This window comes from Galeopterus variegatus, unplaced genomic scaffold, assembly GCF_000696425.1.
Source record: "Galeopterus variegatus unplaced genomic scaffold, G_variegatus-3.0.2 Scaffold52, whole genome shotgun sequence".
NCBI classification, from domain to species: domain Eukaryota; kingdom Metazoa; phylum Chordata; class Mammalia; order Dermoptera; family Cynocephalidae; genus Galeopterus; species Galeopterus variegatus.
Genome location: NW_007726163.1, coordinates 422,051 through 446,509, shown reverse-complemented (window position 1 = coordinate 446,509; position 24,459 = coordinate 422,051). Strand labels below are relative to the sequence as shown.

At 35.9% G+C, this 24,459-nt stretch overlaps 1 protein-coding gene across 1 annotated transcript in view; it reads left to right on the top strand.

The window, feature by feature from the left end:
• The window catches only part of WDR35 (WD repeat domain 35), a 64,243-nt gene that overhangs the window by 13,983 nt on the left and 25,801 nt on the right, over positions 1–24,459 (top strand). Inside the window, exons 6-15 of the mRNA XM_008573246.1 lie at positions 1,316–1,449; positions 2,728–2,893; positions 3,020–3,165; positions 7,530–7,655; positions 9,308–9,493; positions 13,157–13,189; positions 13,583–13,643; positions 17,876–18,020; positions 20,604–20,673; positions 23,937–23,990. Coding sequence (XP_008571468.1) covers positions 1,316–1,449; positions 2,728–2,893; positions 3,020–3,165; positions 7,530–7,655; positions 9,308–9,493; positions 13,157–13,189; positions 13,583–13,643; positions 17,876–18,020; positions 20,604–20,673; positions 23,937–23,990 — 1,121 coding nt within the window. The remainder of the gene's footprint in view (positions 1–1,315; positions 1,450–2,727; positions 2,894–3,019; positions 3,166–7,529; positions 7,656–9,307; positions 9,494–13,156; positions 13,190–13,582; positions 13,644–17,875; positions 18,021–20,603; positions 20,674–23,936; positions 23,991–24,459) is intronic.

Sequence of the window (24,459 nt, the reverse complement as noted above, 5' to 3'; positions counted from 1 at the left end):
AATATATGCAGGCCATATTTAGATATATATGTCTGCAGCTCAGAAATATCTGGGCTGAAGGCATAATTTTGGGAGTCATCAGCATATGCATGATAACTTAAGCCATTGGAATAGATGAAAAAACCCAAGGGCCATCTGTGGAGTTAATAACCAGTAACATTTTTTTTTTTTTTTTTTTAAAGATGACCGGTAAGGTGATCTCAACCCTTGATTTGGTGTTGTCAGCACCACGCTCAGCCAGTGAGCAAACCGGCCATCCCTATATAGGATCCGAACCCGTGGCCTTGGTGTTATCAGCACCGCACTCTACCGAGTGAGCCACGGGCCGGCCTAATAACTAGTAACATTTAAGGGATGGGCAGAAGAAGAGAATTCCATAAAGGATGCTGGAAAGTGGAAGTCTTGGAGATAGAGTCTGTGGGCTCATGGAAGTCTGGAGAGTGTCAAGAGGAGGGGGTGGTAAAAAAAAAAAAAAAAAAGAGAAGTATCAATTGGCTTTAGCAACAGGCCATTGTGACTTCCATGATGGCAGTTTCAGTGGAGTTGTGGGGCAGAAGCCAGACTGGGATAGGTTAAGGGTTAAGTGGATGTTGAGGAAGTGGAGACTGCAGGTGTAAATAACTCAAGAAGTTTGGGTGGGAAAGGAATTGTAGAAATAGATGGTAGCTAGAGGGGGAACGTGGGGTTGAGAGAAGTGTTTTTTGTTTTCTTTTGTTTGGTTTTATTTGAGGTGATGGTTTTGAAGTGGAATAGACTTACAAATGTTTAAATGCTTATGAGAGAAGCATTCTCCTTGCCTGGAGAAAAGAGTTTAAGGAGAAAGAGAAAATGAGAATAATTAATAGAGGGAGATCTTTGCAAAGCTAGGAAGGGATTAGACTAGAGAATAGGTGGAGGGATTAGTTTTAGATAGGGGTCTGCTTGGGAGATTCCTTTTCCTTTGTATTAGGGAGCAAAACAAAGAATAAATGTGGATTTAGTTATGTTCTGAGTGTTTGAAGATGAGAATGAAGAATTTTCTTTTTTGGAAGCTTTTATTTTCTTTCCAGAGTAGAAGATAGGCTCGTCTGCTAATTGGGGGTGAGATCTTATATCAGAGTTTAAAAGTTAAAGGCAAAAAGTTTGAAACAGCTGCTATTTCAAATGTCTTGTAGGGTATTTGGCACGTACAGGTGCTCAATAAATATTTACTGACTAAGTAGATTGAATGCTGTGAAGAATGTGAGAGCTCTTTAGGGAAACAGAGATTTCAAAGACAGTTGTCAGAGGATCATGACCTTGAACTTTTAATAATTATGTTTATGTTTTGTTTTAGGGAATCGTATTTGGGGAAAAGACCTGAAGGGTTTACAACTATGCCACGTAGCATGGTCGGCAGATAGTAAAGTCTTACTTTTTGGAATGACAAATGGGGAAATACACATTTATAATAATCAAGGGAATTTTATAGTAAGTTTATATGTTCATTAGTTTTATATATAATTTTATTATTTTATATATCATTCATATATGTATACACATTTATTTATTTTGATGGTTGTATATTTAAAATCTTCAATTCATGTTTTTTCTTTTTTCCAAATATCTAAATTTTTTTTCAATTAAAAAAAGTATTGGGGGCCAGCCCCATGGCTCACTTGGGTGAGTGTGGCGCTGGGAGCTCCAGAGGCCACGGGTTCAGATCCTGTATAGGGATGGCTGGTGTGCTCACTGGCTGAGCGTGGTGCAGACCACACTGTGCTGAGGGTTGCGCTCCCCTTACCGGTCCAAAAAAAAAAAAAAAAAGTATTGGTTTCTTCAAGGCACATTAATGTGACATGTTAGTGTGTAGCTTTTACTTCCAATTTTCTGGTAGCTGAAAGGGATGAGATGTCAGTGCATGGAAGCAGAGAGATACTGAGTGCAGTTTAAGTTTTGTAAGTGTCTTCTGATATGTGAAGCCAAACTTTCCATGCAGATACCACAGATATCTTTATAGCAAGCTACTAAACGTTGTTTGTAAAAAGAATGGGAGACTTTAACAGTAAGGGATAAAAATCAGTTTCTGGAAAGAAGGTAGAATAGGCTCTGGTAGCATAATCTGGAGAAAAATTCTGGCTTTGCAGGATGTAGCTATGATAGGTCTCTGATCTATGGATGGGGCAGTTTTATTTTTGGTACGGATTAGAACATTACATAAATCCACTTACTGGTGAAAATAAAATAGCTAAGTTTTGTATGACACTTGGCTATTTTCAAAGTACTTGTGTATAGCTCTTGTCATTTGAGTCTCATAAAAACTCTGTGAATGTTTTTTTAATCCTAATTTTACAATGGAGACTCAGGTTAAGGTGATTTGTCCAGGGTCGGTAAACTAGTAGGTGATTAAGATAGCATTTGCAAGCAGATTTTTTTTTTTTTCCTTTTTGTCTTTTTTCGTGTCCGGCAACGGATCGCAACCCTCAGTGTCGTGCCCGTACTGGACCGGGACCGGCAACGGGATCGCAAACCTCGGTGCTGCACCCGCACCTTGCTCAGCCAGTGAGCGGGAACCGGTCTGTATGTGGGATCCGAACCCTCGGCGGGAGCGCCACCATGCTCTCAAGCAGCGCACTGTAGCAGTGCGCCACCGGGCCGGCCCACAAGCAGATTTTTAAATCCTGTTTTCAGTGTTTTTTTTCTACAATACTCTCTACACACTGCTCTGTTTTAAAATGTTAAGTATTCAACCTAACCAATTTCACTTAGATGAAAATGAAGCTGAATTGTTTGGTGAATGTCACTGGAGCAATCAGTATTGCTGGAATTCACTGGTACCATGGCACAGAAGGCTACGTGGAGCCCGACTGCCCTTGCCTTGCTATTTGTTTTGACAATGGGAGATGCCAAATAATGAGACACGAGAATGACCAAAGTAAGTCTGTTTTTTTTTTTTTAAATGTGGAGAATTTTAAAAATATTTAAAAATTGTTCTTAAGATTATAAAGTTCTCCAGGCTAGTATTTTACCACAATTACCTCATTTTTTTCTTTTCCACTAGATCCAGTTTTTATTGATACTGGCATATGTGTGGTAAGTGTTCAGTGGAACCACATCGGCAGTGTATTAGCTGTGGCAGGCTCCCAGAAGGCAGTCACGCAGGATAAAGACATCAACATTGTGCAGTTTTACACTCCATTTGGTGAGGTAAGCACATTGAAGTTTTATCTTCTTTCTTTCTACTTAAATGGTGAGTAGGGTGAAAAAGAATCAAGGAAAAGTTGTGAACTTGTCACATTTTCTTTTAGGGACACTTTGAGTAATAATCATGAGATATCAAGAGTATAGCTGAATAAGATCTTTATATTGTAAGTCTTCAGTGTCATATTTTATCATGGAATTTATTTTATAATATGTATATTTAGAAAACCAGAAGTTTGATATAAGAAATCACTATGGAGTAGTTATTTAGAATATTTTCTCTGTGGTCTGAATATGTGTCTCTTTTCACGGAGGAGTAATTTTTAGTGTAATGCTGTTTCAGTTTAATTTTTCTGATTTTTAAATGTGCTTAGATATTAATCATACATATCTATCTCCTTCTGCTAAACTTCTAATAGTTTTCATTTGTTGCAGAGTAATCAATTATTTTGAGAAAACCTGTCTTAATAATTAATCTTAAGTGACACATTAAAATGTAAGCATTGTTTTCATAAATGCATATATTATCCTTCTCAATAGTATTATTAATCAATTTCTTTTTTTTCTTTTTTTTTTTTTTTTTTTGTCTTTTTTTGTGACCGGCAACGGATCGCAACCCTCAGTGTTGCGCCCGTACCGGACCAGGACCGGCAACGGGATCGCAACCCTCGGTGTTGCTCCCTCACCTCACTCAGCCAGTAAGCGGCCGGTCTGTATGTGGGATCCGAACCCTCAGCGGGAGCCCTGCCGCGCTTCCCAAGCGGTGCACTGTAGCAGTGCGCCACTGGGCCGGCCCCAATCAATTTCATTTTTAAAGGTAATCTTCTGAAGTGGCATTGGAAAATGTCAAGTAGGAGAACTAATATATTGTAAATTTTAAAGAATTTAGAAAACAAGAGCTTATTAATATCAAATTTTAATATATTTTTGCATATTTTATTTTCTAACCGTATACTATATTTCATTCCTTTTGGATACCCTTTTGGTTTTTATAAATTCACTATAGACTACAATGGCATGTATTTTTGGCTCATAAAAGCCTGTACTTTTACATTTAATATTTTTATGTATTTTAATAATTTTTATAAGGGTAAGAAACATTTTAATGTTAAATTTTTATGTTCATAAAATATTTTATGTTCATATTTTAATGATAATATTTTTATGCGTTTTAACAATTTCTGTAAGGGTAAGAAATGGTGGTGTCTGATGCTATTGAATCAGTATGTCAAAGGTACCCAGGAGAATGTGCTGTAGAGAGTAGGTGCTCTCTATACATTGTCAGCAAACAATATTTCTGTTTGATGTAAAAGCTAAGGAAGAACAAAAGCATAGTTTTCAAGGGTCCTAAATAATTATAAATCTGAATTCTAATTATTTCTATGTTTATAACCTTCTTCTTAATTCACACTCTTTATTAGTTATTTATTTATTTATTTTTCCTTTTTACTGACCGGTAACGGGATCACAACCCTCGGTGTTGTGCCCCTACCGGGGACCGGCAACGGGATCACAACCCTTGGTGTTGCTCCCGCACCACGCTCAGCCAGTGAGCGGGAACCGGTCTCCACATGGGATCCGAACCCTCGGCGGGAGCACCGCCGCGCTCCCAAGCGGCGCACTCTCCAGTGCGCCACCGGGCCGGCCCATCTTTATTAGTTATTTATTTATTTATTTTTCCTTTTTACTGACCGGTAACGGGATCACAACCCTGGGTGTTGCTCCCGCACCACGCTCAGCCAGTGAGCGGGAACCGGTCTCGACATGGGATCCGAACCCTCGGCGGGAGCACCGCCGCGCTCCCAAGCGGCGCACTCTCCAGTGCGCCACCGGGCCGGCCCATCTTTATTAGTTATTTTTGTTGGTGTCCATTGACTTATTTATCATAATATCATTTTATTTGTTAATTTTCATTAGTTCAGCCTTCTCCAAGTAGAAAAACATGAGTTCTAAGGCCTATTTGTTTTATCTTTCAAAACAATGCATTAAGTCTTAAACTGAAAACTGCAAGTGGGCTTTGGTCCAGCTGGAATCAAAATTATCTAGCCTAGTTCCTCAGGGCATATTTAGTCACTTAATATTTTTTGAATGAGTGAATATATGGGGGATTTATTTTAGGATCAATGTTATGTTAAAATAGGGACGATAACTTGAAAGGAAGTTACCTAAAACTTTAAACTTAAACAAACCTCAGGGAAGAATTTGCTTTTGATTCTGAGGGCTAGGATCTTCTGCACTGTGATCTTTTGTACTGTGGTCTTAGCCATGGTAGGGGACAACAGAGCATGGGGTTGGTTTGTGGTCAGGTTGACCTGGCTTTGAATTCCATTTCCACAGTGTAGTTTCACTGAGAGAAGTTATTTAACCTCTGAGACTCAGTTTACTTATTTTCTGAAATAAAGGTAATATCTCATGGTGCTGTTGTAAAGATGAAAGGAGATAATGAAGAGGTGCCTACCACAGTGCTTGGCACTTAGTGAATGCTGTCTAAAAGCTGGTTTTTTCCTTGCTACTACTGTCACCTGGCTTATTTGTGCAGTCAGGCGATGGCCTTATTCTCTCACTGTCGATGGGTCACTATCAAGAGTAGTGTTGTGAGCGTTTGCTTGTTCCCTTTGGTTTTAAACAGGCAGCAATACAAATAGTTTGGACCCTCCACAGTTAAAACTTTGGTTTGTTTGTTTGTTTTCCTATTGGCTTCCCTGGCAAAATTGAGTTTAGTACATTTTTCTGCGTCTGTTTTGTGCCACTATAACAGAATACCACAGACTGGGTAATTTATAATGAACATAAATTTATTGGCTCATGGTTCCAGTGGCTGAAAAGTCCAATATCGAGGTGCCAGCATCTTGTGAGGGCCTTCTTACTATGCCCTCACATGGAGGAAGGTGTAAGGGCAAAAAGAGAAACAAGAGGGGTTCAAACTTGCTCTTTTATAATGGTGTAATCACCTCTTAAAGTCCCACCTCTTAGTACGTTCCACTGGCAATCTAATTTCAACGTGAGTTTTGGAGGTGACATTTAAACCATAGCAACATTAAATTTGACTTCCTAGAATATCTTCTTAAGAACAGGGGATACCAATACAATTTATTGAAATTCTTAGGATTATACAGTTCCGTTAAATAAGAAGTATAGATTGAAAGTGTTTTTCTTTTTCTGGCCACCTTAAAAAATCTTTGTAATTATTTATTCACTTATTAATCTAGTCATAAAATATACAATGTTAGTGTATGAAGAAATTGATTTGAATGTACTATACATTTATTTACTTATCAGATATTTACTAAATACCTGTTTACCAAGTAATCTATTAAGGGATAGGGAAATAAATATGAATGTGATGAAGTTAGTGCTCTCAAGGAGCTTACTGTGTAATTCTCTGAAAGCACAGAGGGAGGGAGGAAGGCAGGACTCACTGGGAAGGTGACATTTAAGTTTTATGTTGTAGGATGAATTGGAATACTCCAGGAAGACAAGAAATAGGATAGGGCAGCTGTGGGGGGAGGAGAAGAGGATTTGGGCAGAAGGGATATTATATGGGCCAGAGGTATGGAGGCACAGTATTCCCTCATGAGTGAGCACACAGTAATTACAGCTTAATACTCGGGTATTAAGTCAAACAATGTAGTTTGGGGCCAGATCGGAAAAAAGGCATTGTATGTCATGCTAAAGGAAGTGATGGTGGGGAGCTATTGATTTTTTTTAATTATAAAGCCTTTTTTAAAGCAGGGTAAGATACGGTTAGATTTGTATTCCAGAAAGATACTTGTGAAAGCAGAGTAGAGATTGAATTTGGGGAGTGGAGGGTGAGATGAGGAAAGACATAAAAGGTAAGAATTGACGTTAGGAGGCCATGACCATAGTTGAGTCATGGAAAGAGGCAATTGTGAAAAGTTGAAAGGGGTAAAAGCAGCAGATGTGGTGACTAGGTGGTTGTGGGGGATGAAAGAGAGAGGCAAGACTTCAGGATTGAGTTTACTAATGCAGTAGTTCACTGATTTTAAAATGTATGATTTTTTACAACTTTAAAATTGGGATGCATCTTATAATCAGGGTTGTCATGCTTTAATTATCAATGCGTTTTTTCTTTCCTTAATTGTATATTAAAATAAAGACGCATGTTTCAATCTGTGGTATCTTAGATTTGATGGAATTTGATATTGAATTCTTTGGATATAGTTTGTAAATTTTTCCTGTCTTATGTGTGTTTTCCATTATAAAAATTTAAGGAAAATGATTTTAAAATGAGTAGTAACCTTTCACAAAATAATTTTTCTACCATTTTTGATTTCTGGGAAATGATGGTGATAATTTGTATTTGAATTAATTGTGATGCTTTCAGTTATATGTAATTTTTTTTTTTTTAGCATCTGGGTTCTTTGAAAGTTCCTGGGAAGCAGCTGTCTGCACTGTCCTGGGAAGGAGGTGGACTGAAAATTGCTCTAGCTGTTGATTCCTTTATATATTTTGCAAATATTCGACCTGATTATAAGGTAAATATTAAGAGCAGGTGTAAAATAAAAAAAGTGTTTTTTAATAAACAATTTTGTTGTAACTGGAAGTATACTCAGCTGTTTTGTTTTAGAAACTGGCAGAAAGGAGGCCTTTTGTGTGAAAACCTTAGAAATAGTGAACTTTCTAGAAAACTCTATGCTCATATAGTTAGCAAAATTACTCAATGACTCAAGGTCTCAGCAGGAAACAGATGGCACACTCAAAGGAGTAATTGGAGAGAGATTGAAGAAAAACTTACTACAGAGATCTGGGCAGGGTTAAGGGGAACAGCAAGGGATAATAAAGCAAGGACCCAGGGATTAGCAACAATGAGATGCCATCACCAGCCCTGGGCCTGAGGGGGTAAGGTGAGGAAGTAATGTTCCTGGAACCCGTGAGAGCTGTGGCTGTGCAAGAGAGGCTGTCCTGCAGGAGCGAGCCACTGCCAACTGGCTGGGCAGAGAGGTTTGGGGAATAAATACTCCACCTCATCTTTCCACCTGCTGGTACCTTCTACTGGCCAAACCCAACCGGAAACCAGAAGGCAAGGTAACCCAGGTGATGGAATTCATAGAACATGATGACTATATATAATGTATCCCAGATAGGATTCTGGAATAGAAAGGGACATTAGGGAAAAGCTAATGAAATCCAGATAAAGTATGGAGTTTAGTTAATAGTAACAGAAATTTATTAATAGTAATGTTGGTTTCTTAGTTGTAACAAATGTACCATTGTAATATAAGATATTACCAATAGGGGAAAATGGATGAGGGGTATAGGGGAGCTATGTACTATCTTTGCAACTTTTCTGTAAATGTAAAATTATTTTAAAATGAAAAGTTTATTTTAGAAGGTAATCATGGCATAAAAAGCTAAACATAGCTTAGGTTTGAATAGTAAACACAATTATAATAATGTCAACACTGAATATTGATATATTCATAATTACATATAAATGTATCGGGAGAGTTAGGCAGAAGGGAAAGCTGTAATGTGTAAATTCCTTGATCAATAGATAATGTGATACAGATATAACTATCAGAACAGTTGCAGCTAAAAGAGTTGTATGTGGCTATTTCTGAGAGGAAATTGGGCAAGCGGTCTGCATTTTGATTTTATTTTAAATAAGCCATGAAGAATTGTTTGACTATAAACTATGTGCATATGTTACTCTGATAAAAACAAATATAAAAAAATGTGGATGGGGGAAAAAATGGCAAAGCATCTATTTTCGAATTTTGGCTTGGGAACCCAGAATTTTAAACTTTTGGCAGGGATCACTGTATCTATTGTCCCTCCCAGCAAATATTATTGATTATTGAAAATTTTTACCACCGAAGCGTACATCTTACAAATTAAATTAAAATAAGAAAGTTAAACATACTGAATTTAGTTTTGCAGTACACTCTTTGTTTTATAAATGTCTTTATTACTTATAGATTTTTTGGTTATTTAAGTGAGAAGTGGTATTAAGCTGAAAGTTCAGTCCTGTCTTCCATTTCTGAAGACCGTATTTTGTCAGCACATATCTGCAATATGTCTAGAGTAAAAATAAAATAATTGTGACTTATTTCCCAGTGCTAAATATTCTTCTCCCTTTTCTCGCCTTCCCTCCCTTCTTTCCTCCTTCCATTCCTTTTCTTCTTAGTGGGGTTATTGCTTAAATACTGTAGTTTATGCATATACCAGACCTAATCGTCCAGAGTACTGTGTTGTCTTTTGGGATACAAAAAACAATGAGAAATATGTTAAATATGTGAAGAGTCTCATTTCCATTACTACCTATGGTGATTTCTGCATTTTGGCTACGAAAGCTGATGAAGATCATCCTCAGGTAGGTATTCCTTGATATCTTTTTTTTTTTTTTTCTTTTTGTCTTTTTTACTGACCGGTAACGGGATCGCAACCATCGGTGTCGCGCCCGCACCGGGGACCGGCAATGGGATTGCAACCCTCGGTGTTGCGCCCGCACCACGCTCAATCAGTGAGCGGGAACCGGTCTCCACATGGGATCCGAACCCTCGGCGGGAGTGCCACCACGCTCCCAGGCGGCACACTCTCCAGTGCGCCACTGGGCCGGCCCTCCTTGATATCTTAAAACACAGATGGGTTAACTACTTGGTGGAATTGGGCTGTAGTTATCTGCCTTCACAAATATGGCCTCTATATTAGCAAGTACAGCAAAACATTGGGTCTATCGCCATGTCTGTCTAGATTTGTTTTGGAAAACTAAGTGACTCCATTAGTCCTCTGTCCCTTGATGTTTTTTCCTCCAATTAGCAATAGCATTTCATATCGACTGGTTCAGTTCTGAAGCTTTTTTGTCTCTGAAATATATTTAAAATACCACAGTTCTTTTGTAAATTGAAATTCTGTAAGCAAAAATGAATATCAGATCCCTGGTATATTGCTGAAGAAATTATATAATAACAGTTTATAACAGTTTGGGTAGCTTTTGACATTGAACTATATACTTTTATTTGGAATTATATTGCTTTAAAAATCAGTGTCTCAAAGCATAAAATAAATAATATGAATGTCTTTTTAAAAAGTATACTAACAATTTAAATATTTGCAGAAGTATGCAAATATTTTTAAAAAGGACTACCAATGTCATTTTGCCATAAATTATTTTTCCCCTTCAAAAGTATAGAGTTTTGGGGCTGGTTGGTTAGTTGAGCTGGTTAGAGCACGCTGTTATAATACCAAGGTCAAGGGTTCCAATCTCCCCCCCCCCCCAAAAAAAAAAGTATGGAGTTTTTGTTCAAGGTGACCATTTGAACAACCACATTTGACTTTGCTCTTTCCTGAAACTCACTAACCAACAGTAAAGTATTTTTTAAAAAGTTGTAAGCCCATAGGGACCAGAAAGGGAGAGGAAATGGCAACAAAACTTTGGAGGTTAGGGAGCAGGTGGATTAGTTGTAATTACCTTAGCAGATCTAAGAAAGCTGAATCATAAGCCATTCATGGAGAAAGCAAAGAGGCAACCAGTTTACATCATAGAATCCTGAAGAGGCACAGGAATTGGGGGTAACTGATGGGAGAAAGAAACAAACATAAAAGTAATTTGGAAGTATGAGATTGTGCAGGAAGGAAAAAACTTGAAAAAGAGGCATATAAAGAAGCAGATTTCCAGATCTCCTCCCCTGTACTGACCCATAGGTAGATGCCTTCTACTACCTAGTGAGACTGGGGTTTACTCTCTGGAGAGAATCAAAAAGAACTTCTGCACTGAAGGGCATCAAGCATAGCTGAGGGTGGAGGAATTCTGCTGGAAACAGGACAATTAATTAAACATTTACCACTCAGTGTTACCCCCAGTCTTCTTTTCCCTCTTGGTGTCCAGAACACTGGCAGCCAAGCCCTGAGTTTTGAAGGCAGGAGATTGTCCGTCTTTGGAGAATCTGACCAGTTCAAGAGAAAAGACCTGTAAAGATACTGAGCGTAGGAGTCCCCAGGAGAGCAGCCCTGGCCGATTCCCTTATAGTAAAAATCAGTCTGTGAGGCTCATTCATAGACAAAGAGGTTCCAAACAGCTTTGTAGTGTTTCACTCTTAAATATAAGCAGATAGACAAGGATTATCAGACATTTGAGGGAAGTACCTAATTTAACTTGAGGGAAGTAGAAACTATGCAGAAAAAACACTTCAAAAAACCCCATCATTTCAAAAGAGCCATCATTGTTATCTTCAGAAAGTTAAGTTATTTACATCCCTAAAATAAGAAAAGGATACTATCGAAAAGGAAGTTTTTGGAATGACAAATATGATAACCACAATGAAAAATCTGGCAGAAGGTTTACAAGGTAAAACGAAGGAAAACACCTATAAAGTTGAGCAAAAAGTCAAGGAAATGGAAAGTAGGAGCTAAAAGGTAGGAAAATTAGAGGACCAGTCTTGGAAGTTTAGCATGTTAGTAATATTTCTGAAAAGAACAAACAGGCAAAATTGGGGTAAATCTGAAAAAAAAATCTAAGAAAATTTCTCTTGAGGTTCTAGATTGTTGGTATGTAGCTCAGTGAATAAAAATATTTCCATGTCAAGGCACATCATTGTGAAGTTTCAGAACACTGGAGAGAAAAAGAGAGATCCTACAAGTTTTCAGAGAGGAAAAACAGATTTCACAAGATCAGGAATTGCAATGGTATTTATGATTACTTTGGAGAATTGCCTTCAAAATTCTAAGGGAAAATAATTTTCCATCTAGAATTCCATATCTTAAGCAAACTATTGACTAAATGTGAGGATAGAATACAGACATTTTTGGATGTGCAGGGTCAAAAATTTACCTTCCAAACTTCCCTATGTTAGGAAGTTACTTCAGGATATATAGTTCACAAAAATGGGGAATAAACTAAGACAAGGAAGATGCCGGAGCACCAACCCCAGTGATGAAGTGGTACCAGACAGTTGTGCTCCAAAAGAAACTGGAGGATGAAATTTAAGAGAATAGCTAGTATGTCTGAATCCTTGAGAGGACATATACGTAACGGGGACCATTGGGGATTTGAATTGGTAATAAGTACATAGAAAACTAAGCAAAAAGAAAAAATAAAGATAATTACCAACTACAGGGAGAGTAAAATATGCTTGAAAGGAAAATGAATTACACGTGATGGCTCAACTGTGAGTAGCATTTACATAGTCAAAATGATGTAATCGCTATTCTTTAAATTAAAAAAGCTTTTAATTGGCATGTAGTAAACATTCAACCCAAAATTCAGATCTAACCAAATTAGGTTAAAGTGGAAGGATGGAGGGATGGAAGTGTGCTCCTGTGTGGTGGAGGCTGGGGTGGGGAAAGGGGATGAAAGAAAGCTAAATGATTATTTTTGTAGTGGGAAGGCAATCGATAATGCGCTAAATTGAAACAAAACAGAGAAGTAGCACTATAAACATATTACTTAGATTTGTGGAGGTAGATAGCAAAAGGGTGAGTTAAAGGGAGCAGGAAATGGGGAATTAAGGATACTACCATTTTCAGTAAGAAGTCTTGTGGGGCTATTTGATTCTTGCAACTATGAGCATGTATAACCGATAAAAATGAAAAGTAAATAAAAAAACAGTTTATTTGTGGTACTTAGTGGCAGAAAATAACCTTATTTTAAGTAGTGGAAGAGTAAATTATGTTTTTAGTATAATTTTTATCATTTAGTTTACATTATGAAATTAAACAAATTTTAATTGAGATGCTGAAAAAAGAAAAAGTCTGTGTAAGTAGCACATAGAGAATTGGTTTATTTGAAATTGTTATTCTAGTCAGGAAAACGTAAGTAGAATAGTATTCTTAGTATAAGATACAGAAAAGGTGACTAATACTAAAAAAAATTACCATTTTAGAACAATATGATATAAATTGTTCATCATGCTTGATTATTTTCCTACTATTAGTCATAATTATTTATATATGTCATTTTCACTGGATTGGATTATGTATTTTCTGAATTAACTGAATATTTCTGAATTTCTCATGTCATTTATATATTGCTTCAAAGGAGGAGAACGAGATGGAGACATTTGGTGCAACGGTAACAAATTGTTAGCTCTTATATAGTTGGTTATAGGCTAAAAATGAGTTTTGAGATTGTAACCAATTTTAGAAGTATAAGTAATAAAAATTATTTAGAAGTATAAATAATAAAAAGTAGCCAGTATATTTGTATTTCTTAAGTATCCTCTTAAAAACCATTGTATTCCATTATATTGAGAAATCATCCTTGTTTTAATTTTAATTCATGTTTCTTTATTTTTAATGCTGTACATTATCTTTCTGTCTGCTGTTCTTTGCACATCTAAGGATTTTATCAATTATTTCCCAGTTCATGATAATTGAAAAAGAAACAAACATGATCTATGTTAAGCGTATTTCCTTTAGTATTCACAAGGAGGAGTTCTGATACTTTTGTTATATTTGTTCACAGTTCGTGCTGGTTCTTTGTAATTCTATTGGCACACCCTTGGATCCCAAATACATTGATATTGGTAAGGAATGTTAATATTAATTCCCTTTCCAATCAGGTTTTATTTGTAATACTAATTTAAAAACCTGACAATGGTGTTATTAATAAGAATGGTATTCTCTAAAATGAGGATGATCTTACTAATGGTTTGTCAGTTTCGGTACCAGTTTACACCAGTTGTCATGGTAGAATTATTAACGCATTTTACTCTCAAAAGCATCCTAGTGAAGACAATGAATTGCAATAAATTATAAATCTAAAATCCACAATAATTTCACGACTGTTTATTGCCATCATTTGCCTTAAATGGGAAATACAACTGTACAGGAATTGGTATGCAGTGTAATGTTTAGTATGTAATAAACTGAGGATTATAGAAAGAATTCTTCTATTAAACCACTTTTATTAATAATAAACTGCTTGTAAATACCTCTCTTCCATAAAAACACTTTAGATGCTTATAAAAGTGAGTTTGCTCTTTCCAGAATTTTCTAATGAAATCAGTCTATTAATAGGTATAGCTTTAAAAAATTCTTGGTTCTTTATTTTCCGAGGACATATATTACTTTAGATTTACCATTCCCTCTATCCAGTAGCTGTGAAAGTAACCCATAAAAAAGTTCCAAATCTTATCCTAAGCAGTTTGTTAAAAATCATTAACAAATATTTTGCTGCTATTTCATTATGATTTCCAAAAGTAATGGCTTTCTTTTAAAATGTATTGTATTTTATGGGATATAATTTTACAAAAATTATTAGATCTAAAAAATTGAAAATCCACTGAATTATTTTCTGATCCTGACAACTAGTCATTTTTTTCAGATTGGACATTCAGTCTTAACAATCAAATGTTAATGTCTTCCTTCTAAGTGTTTGCATTTTGCTAAGCTCTTTGGATGATACAAGTAAATGTGAGAAATATTGGCCTTGAAGACTTTATAGTCTATGTTTAGGGGCTTGGTAACTCACTATTTGATATACTGATACATTTATCAATATGCCAATATATATTATATATCGATACGTTTCAGCTTTATGTCATATTCGTTATTACATAGGTATGTTTATATATTTATGTATGGATATATTTACATACATATATACATATGTTAGTGTTCCTTCTAAAAAGGCTTAACTTAAAATTGTTACAGAAGCATGTTAGATTAATACTATTTATTTATTAGAAGTACAGCAGTCTTTAATGTAAGTAAATTCTATCAATCTTCAGATTATATGGTTTTTCTTTTAACATCAAAAGTTTTAACATAGAATCATAATGATGATAGGGTTAGCCTCAAAGTAATTTTTATTACAGGTAGACTATTTTTGTTTGTTTGTTTGTTTGTTTTTTAAAGATGACCAATAAGGGGATCTTAACCCTTGACTTGGTATTGTCAGCACCACGCTCTCCCAAGTGAGCTAACTGGCCATTCCTATATAGGGATCCGAACCCGTGGCCTTGGTGGTATCAGCACCACATTCTCCCAAGTAAGCCATGGGCTGACCCCTTATAGGTAGGCTATTTTAAAAATAAATCTAAATGTAAATCCTTCCCCTTCATAAAATAGCAAATACTTGAGGACATGATTATTTATAGTTTTGAGTCTCAGAGCTTTTTTTTTCCTGCAGTTTTCCTGGCTGAAATTTCAACAAACAGTTCTTTCACTGGTCTGCAGCAAACACAGCCAAAGATGCAACATTTTTGTTTTATATATATCCTGTAAAATTCCTTTTCTAAGCTTCTATGCCCAATTTTCATGAGGACTGGAGGTGAAAACAAAAAAATATGTGACTGATACTGTTCTAGAACTTACTATTTTTGTTTTACCACCTACTTTTCCTCCTGATAGCCTCTGTAGAAACTCCCTAAAAGAACATCATGCATAATTATAGAAGTGTAGTCCATGGGACTCTGTTGCACTCTCCATGCAGGAGTTAGATACCCCTTTTCGGTGCTCTTCTGTTGAGCTTTCACAGTATCTTTGGTAGACTGTGACTGTTGATTTTCCTGTCTTCCCCACTAGACCTTGAAATTCTTAAAGATCTATGTCTAATTAATTTCTGTAGCCCCACTAACTCACACATTGCTTGGCCCATAATAAATGTTTTTTGAACGCATGGAAAATATTTATTTTTTATCATGTAAATAGAAAGTGTTAATTCATTTATTTAGCAAATCATCCCTAAGTACATGTATAGTTTTAGGTACTGTCCTGGTCACTGGGAGTAATAAGAAATTATTCTGGTAGGATGTCTAAGCAGATAATTAAAATGTAGTTAATTCATTGAACAATGACTTACTGCTCCCCTGCTGTGTGCTAGGTATTGTGCTAGGTGCTGGATAAATGGATATTGATACATAAGGACATCAGGGGCATCTTTTCTGCTTAGAGAAGGTTTCATTTGAGCTGAATTTTGAAGGATAAGTGTTTCTTCAGGTGGTATTTTAAGGAGAGAAAACAGCATTTACAGAGGAATGGAGGCACGAAAAGTGGCTAGAAAGCATGAGGTTGCCTGTGCTGCGGTCATTTTGGCTGAGCACACAGGCAGCTTTCTAATGATGGTCTATAACACATGCACTAAGTTTTCCGTATATTCCAGAGGAAGTTAATTTGATGAAAACATTTCAGTGCCATTCTGGTTTACCACTCTTTAAAAAGCTGAGAAAATGAGTAAGTAGGAAAGTGGGGCAACATTACAGATATAGTTATTTATTTAAGGCTTCAGCATTAAAATATTACAAGCAGGCTTTACTTATATGTGAATTCCTAGATTGTTTTAAATTATTTTACATCCTTGCTTGGCTAGTAACTACTACCTATTAGTGTTACAAAGTTCAATTAACGGAGGCATAATTATTTTCTTTAAAATTTTTCCTATAATCTTTCTAGATATTTCAAAAATTTTTTCCATATATTGAATAGTTGAGAAGGGCATGAAGTGCTTTTATTTTGGTTGTGTTCTTTTCCTAAAACATTGTATCTGTTATAACTTGGTCTTTTCCCTAGAAGCTTCATCTGGTTGGGATGGATCTTTTAATATAGATCTAGCAAAATTTATATAGATAGGAATATCTACCTGTATGAATTTGCTTAAATTACTGCTGTATTGATTCAAAAGAACATGTTTCAGATATATTTGTATTTGTTTTTTGCATTGATTGGAAAGTTTGTATATGGTTTTATTATAAAAACCTATGTAGATAATAAAAGTAAAAACAGCAATAGCAACATGCCTAATACTTCTAATCCTTAATGAGGGTCATTATGCTATAGTGGTTAAGAGTACAGATTCTGGGTTTGAGTTCAGTTTTTCCACTTTCTAGCTGTGTGATATGGGCAAATTATAACTTTCATGTATCAAGTTTTTCATGTGCTAAATGGGGATAATAATGCCTACCTTATATAGGGCAGTTGTAAATTAATATTTGTAATGTCCTTAGAAGAGTGCATGACATATATTTTTAAAAGTTCAATAAATATTGACTTTTAAAATTATTATTAAACATTTATTCTATGCTAGTCACTGTGCTAAATGTTTATTTAAAAATTTAAAATTTTAATATTTTATTTAAGTATTTATCTATATATTTATAAATGCTTTGTATTTATTATCTCTTTTAAAATCTAAAAACAGCTTGATAGGATTGGCATTATTATTTTAAATTTACAGTAAGTAAACTGAACTTCAGAGAGAATGTTAGCAAGTGCCTGCAATTTGAATTCTAGAAGTCTGACTCTCCACTTTTTAGTGGTTACCTTAAACCACTAACATTTTAATTTTGAATAAATCAGACTGAGGATAAAATCCTTGTATTTATCAAAAAGAAAGGAACATGAGTGTAATTTGTAATTGTAGGTAAATATTGGTTGTAAAAATGCTTTTATATGCTTTAGGAAAATTTATATACTTTATTAGAAAGAAGTTAAGGTTTGGGAACTTACTTCAAATCACAGGTAGTTACCAGCATCAGAGTATCCATGGTGGTATTTACTAAATATTTAGCAAATAACTTAGGATTTAGTGAAAATTGGGTCAGGGCAAGAAGAGCAGAGCCTGGACCTTTCCATTTTCCTTGCCTGGCACTCAGCAAATTGTTCCTCCCAAGAAAGGCTTCAGGCTCCCTCTAGAGGTTGGTAATAGTGCACATTTTGATACACATTGGATACAGTGATGACTGAAGTGCTTTGCAGCACAAATTTTCTGTAATTCTGTGTAACTAAAACTTAATTGTCTTAATGTTCTTTTTCATAGTACCGTTATTTGTTGCAATGACCAAAACCCATGTGATAGCAGCTTCAAAAGAAGCATTTTATACCTGGCAATATCGTGTGGCAAAGAAGCTCACAGCATTGGAAATTAATCAGGTCACGCGATCTCGAAAAGAAGGGAGAGAAAGGTATATTTTTTGATGCAGATTTTTTAGTAGCTCAACAATATCACATTTAAATAAGAATTGGGTAATTATAAATTATCATGTTCGAGGAGTATAAACTGCCTTGATTAGTAGAAATACTCATATTTTTTCATTAATTTGAATATCTTTCATATATATCTTTTTAAATTTATCAAATAAAAGAGAGGTACTATAGGTACCATTTCTTTCATAGTAATATAAAAAGCTCTTAGAGATAAAGGCTGAAAATCTGTGTTTTTATATGGAAGTGGCTGTCCTCACCATATCAATTACCAGAGGAGAGGCAGGTCCTTAGACACAGATATGGAAGAGGTCTTTAAGTGGGGTGAACTGGGGACTTGGCTTCTTTCTTTTGCTTTGGATTCCAGGAGTCTTGAGGTGGAATTACTTCAGGTAAGTGGGGGTAAAGAAGACTCTAAGAGGTTAGCAGCCAGGATGGAGGGATTCTCTATAGAAAGTCTTAAGGTGAAGATGCATTTACTGTGTTTTGTAAATTATATTGTCTCTGTTGGTGATACTCTGTGTTCATTGCCCTTTTGTTGTTACCCTAAGACTTTAAGTAAAGCATTTTGCTTAATGAGGGCATGGGCCTATGTAGGTAGGAGTGGGTGGTGGGAGTCATGTCACAAACCCCAGGTTGCTTTTTTGAATCATCTCTCCTCCCACATGTGTGAGATCTTACTGCAGACTTCCTTTCCATTCCCTTTAAGATGCACTTATGTTAAAATAGGAGATATGTCCCCAGTGAAAGTATTTTGGGTATGTGAATTCATGTGGAAGCAGTAAAAAGCAATTGAAAAACATTCTATCTTGTCTTCTCAGTGGTGCTGGAAGACTGAGTGGAAAGACTCTTTGGCCTCTTTGAGGACAGCATGTGGTAGTTCCCATGCTGATAGGACTTGTTGTAATGATAGTGAGCAGAGGCTTGCAGCCTTTGGGGCGAGAGTGGATCTTAGGACAAAGCTGGGGCAAAAAGTCCAGCTTCTTTATGGCGTGAGTGTCCTCCTCTAGTCAGCTAAAGCAGTTCTGGCTTTTGTTTAAATCAAGAAGGCGGCATTTCCTTATATTTCTGAGATCTGCTTACCAGTTTTAATGACTTTGGGCAAGTTCTCCTTGGACCTCAGTTTCTTCATCTGTAAAAATTGTTAATGATGGTGATAACAGCCAACGTTTGAGTACTTCTTATGTGTCAGACATTTTGATAAGTCTGGTCAGCACCCTGATTCCTGTTTTGCAGAGGGGAAACAGACATGTGAGTGTAAATTATTTGCCAAAGGTCACCAGCTGATAAGTAGAGACGGGACATAAAGCCAGGTTTATCTGACCCTGAGCCACTTTATACTCAAACTGGCCTTTCTTATGGCACATTTCCTGTTTTAAGAGAAGGAGCTGGGCCAAATGATCTCTTGAGGGACCTCCTCTTCTCACATCTTTGACTTGTATTTTATGATAACTCAGTAGGACTGGATATACTTAATAGAAATGTATTAAAATGCCTAAATATGTAGTTCCTCTAAATTAGTACATGTTTCTGAATTTTAATGCATTTCTATTAAATTTATTTAAAATTTGATCTCATTATATTGATGAAAGTACAATTATGATTTCAAAGTAACAATTATAAAATTTTATGGTATTTAAAAAATAGGAAATGGCATTATTTTCCTAAGTTACAATTTCTTGAACCCCTTTTATGTGTCAGACTCTGTGCTTATGTACTTTACAGTTTCTTATTTATGCCTCTTAGAAATGCTGAAAAGGGGGAATTGTTACCCTTATTTTACAGATGGAGAAGTTGAGGCTCAGAGAAGTAATTTGCCCAAAGCCTAAGAGCAACTCTGTGGTCTGTCTTCCATATTCACTTCCATCCATTTTAATGATTATTCGGCAGACATTATAGCTTGACAGTGTTTGGCCCTGTGCTGGGGACTGAAGCTGTATAGTCTTTGCCTCCAGGCAACTTACTTATCTCACCTAGTGGGAGAGATAAGTAAGCCAGCAGTGACACTGCGCTGTGAATAAATAGCATGATAAAGTTTCCAGAGAGATGGCGGTGTCCAAAAGGGGTGCATCTTCATAATATAGGAAGGAGAGAGAAAGCTTCTTTACTTCAGATCAAAAATTCCATTAATTAGAGCTTTCCAAATCCATTTAAGTTTTACTTTTATTAAACACATTGATAGATGGGAAGTTATGGAGAAACAACAGAGAAAGTTAATGTGTTATAAGTTACTCCTGGTTGATGTTCAACTGGAGAGTAAGGTAAAATGCTCTCAGGGTTTAATGAAATTCATTGGAAGGATGTGACTCAATGTTCAGATATATTTTTGGCACAACATATATGTTTTCAGCAACATATCACTTGCATAATTAGTAAACACATGGTAGGTAGTTTCTACCTTTATGAGATTTAGCTGTGTTAAGAACTCTTTAAAATAATAAGGGTTTTTGTATTAAATAACAATATTCATTGGTGTCATCTTATCCTTTAATTGTTCTAGAGATTATGAAATATTATAATCCTTACTTAAACTTTCTTTGGAATTCTGATCTTTTTTTTTACAGGATTTATCACGTTGACGATACTCCTTCTGGATCAGGGGATGGTATACTGGATTATGGTAAAGCCATCCAAGTAGGTGATTTTATTTTTTGCTAGCAAATGTTAATATCTGTAGATCTGGAGATATTGTAATTTTATTTTGAGGCCTGAAAAATAACTTGTTTTTAGTGAGTAGGATATTATTTTAGCAATCCTTTAAAATTTTTTCTATTCTGAGAAACTCTTTCTAGATCTTAAAAACTCAGTAAAAAACTAAAGTAAAGGTGACATGTGGTGATAAGTAGCTAATATGATAATGATACTACTTTAGAAAAGCATATTATCTGAAAATATTGGGAAGCATAATTCCTCCTCCTCTCCCTGTCCCTTCTCTCAGCATCCATCTAATTTCTCTTTATCTCTTGATCAGAGATTGGTCTGTCACCTCTGGCATATTAGTGAGTGTCCATATTTTTGTCAATAACATAGTTCACTGTACCTTTACGGAAGCATGCTTTTGTGTACAAGCTAATGTAATATAATATTTTACTAAACAGTTTTGTTGTGATTTTCTAAGAGTATTTAAAACAGTGCTAATTGTTTATAAAGCTCTTTCCTATCCAGTTTCTTATCTGATGCTCACAACTCTAAAAGATAAACAGCATGTAGTCTACACTGCATCTTATAGATTGGAAAACTGGTAGAAAAGTTCACCAATTTAATTATGTAGCAAAGCTAGGATTCAAACTTAGGCCTTTTAATAGATCTTGTGACCTATCCACGAGAATATACAGGAATTCGTCTCGTCATCTACATATCCATCCATTTATCCAGCAGGTATTGGTTGAAAGTCTATTATGTTCACACATTGGAGTAAATGCTGGGAATCTACTGGAGAATAAGAAACAGTCCCTTCCATTAGGGAACTTTTAGGAAATTTCAAATCGATTTATCATCAAATAGCTCTTTCCCCCCATCCTTATATAAAACATACTAAAATCTCTCCCATCTTAAAAACACCTACTAAAGTCTCCATTGCCAACTACATATCTTCTTCCAACCACTGCCGTATCTCTCTATTCATTCATAGCTAAGCTTCTTAAAGAAGGTAAGTATTCTGTGTTCATCTTCCTTTCCTTACCACACATTCCGTTTTCACCCTATTGCGTTCTGGTTTTCCAGAGACCTTTGAATTGCCAAGTCTGATGAGTATTTTTGTGTCTTTATATTATTTGATCTATACATTAATATTTTTGACCCCTCTTTTCTTCCTGCTTTCATGAAACCACATTCTTGGCTTTATATCTTGCTGACTTTTCCTTCTTATTCTTGTCAAAGGCTTATCTACCTATCTCTTGTTGTGGTGTTCCCTAATCTCTAGTCCTAGGCCATCTGTTTTTTTATTCACTTATTTGTGAAACACTCTTCTTTATATTCCTATTGAAACCCACCCCTTTATATGCTGAATACTCCAATATCTGTATTTCCAATGTTGAGTTTTTCCAATTTCTGGATAACGTATTTCTTTCTATCTGGATAGCAAGAAATTGGACAGCTCAAAAGTACCCCAAATTTAACCTGTCTGAGGCTGAGCTCTTCTCTCCAAATTCATTTCTCCATATATATTCTATAATATCAGTGACTGGCTCCACCATCTTTGCAAGACTCATGAGAACTCCTTTTCTCTTGATCTCATGTCTTATAAATCACCAAGTCCTGATGATTCTGTCACCTAAATTTCTCTCAAATTGGCCTTCCCCTTACCATCTCCATATCAATTCAGTCCATCATCATTTCCTACCTAGATCACTGCAGTAACTTTCCATCTAGAACTATCCAATAGAACATCCTGTGATAATGGAAATATTCTATGTCTTTGTTGTTCAGTGCACTAGCCACTAGCCATATGTGACTACTGAGCACTTAAAGTGTGGCTAGTTTGACTAAGGAACTGAATTAAATTTTATTTCATTTTAATTAATTTAAATTTAAATGGCGACATGTGGCTACAGGCCACCGTGTTGGGCAGCACGGAATAGTCTCTACTTTCCATCTTCTACATTCCCTCTATGCCGGTCCATGTATCATATTGCTGGCCATGCAGTCTTTCTAAAATGTAAAATATGGTCATGTTACACATAGTCCCTCCCCTCCCCAATTATAAACCTTCGATAAGTTCCCATATTTTTCAGAGTAAAGTATAGATACCGCAACCCCTACCTGGCCCACTTCTCTTCCCCAGCACATTCCTTAGATACCAGCTGTGTAAACAACTTGCAGTTTCCCGAATGTGCCATGCTGAGTTTTTTTTTCTTTTGATTTTTAAAAACATTTTATTTGGAAATAATCATAGGCTCACAGGAAGTTGCAAAAATAGTCCTTTCACTCAGCCTCCCTTAGTGGTGACATCTTGTAAAACTGTAGTATAATGTCAAAATCAGGAAGTTGACATTAGTACAATACTCTTCACTAGAACATGACCATATTCCTTATTCAGTTTTCAATAGTTTTTGCATGTACTTATATGCATGTGCATGCCTGTGTGTGTAATTTTATCACCATAAAGGAGCTCCTGTCTTGCTACTTATTCATTTTCTAACCTACTCCCCTGCCCCATCCCTGTCCCCCGGCAATCACTCATCTGTTCTCCATGTCTATAGTTTTGTCATTTTGAGAATGTTTCCTGAAATGGATATATATCATATATAACCTTTAAAGACTGGCTTTTTTTGGGCCGGCCTGTGGCTCACTTGGGAGAGTGTGGTGCTGATAATACCAAGGCCACGGGTTCGGATCCCATATAGGGATGGCCGGTTAGCTCACTGGGTGAGCGTGGTGCTGACAACACCAAGTCAAGGGTTAAGATCCCCTTACCGGTCATCTTTTAAGAAAAAAAAAAAAAAAGACTGGCTTTTTTCACTAAGCATAGTGCCCTTGAGGTTCACCCAGGTTGTTGCAGTGCCATGCTATTTTACCCTTCCTCATTTTGGCACATGCTTGTCCTTCTGCCATCTGTTCATCTTTTAGGACTGAGCTCAGGTTCTTGCCCATCTCATGTAAGTTAGGTGTTCTTTCCTCTGTGCTTTTATAACTGTACTTCCTCTTTGATCATACTGTACTGTAATTAAGTATTCAGGTCATTGTCTTCCCCAGTAGACTTTTAGTAATCTATACCTGAGAGTATAGATTTCATCTGATCTGAGTGTGTCTAGTGCGTAGTTCAGTGGCTCAGTAAGTAAATGTTTGTTAATAAATATATTATTGGCATAATTTTAGTGAATTGCATACTACCTTGTACCAGATTAGCCACTCAATAAATATTTATTAAATCATAATGATTGATTAATTTATTTTAGGGCACAAGGGATCCAATTTGTGCCATAACTGCATCTGATAAGACATTAATTGTGGTAAGTTGTGAAAAACTTATTTTATGAGTAGTAATTGTTTAAATTATAAAAGTAAGGTAAAGCATGAGTTTTGGATTTAATATCATCTTGTGGGCACCCTGAGTTTTACTAAGTCCAATATAAGAAATAAGAAAGTTTTCAAGGTTGCCTCACAAATAGCTATTTATATAAGCAGTAGAATAATGGCCAGCTGAGAAGATAAAGTACACTTAGAGTTTGTAATGCTGGGTTGAACGAGTCCTATAAAGTGTTGCTAGATGGGGGACAGATTGTATGGCTGTAGGTCTTAGAAAATTTCCTCCTCTATGTAGTCTAATATTTTATATTGAAGAAAGTGCTTTGGCTCAGCTACTTTTTATGAGATTTAGAATAAAGAGGTGTTGTATTTGCCAGCCAGTAAAATAGAAAAGCTCATGGCAAATTTCTACAGAATTTTTCAAATAGAATCAATGGTAGAGTGTCTTTTCTT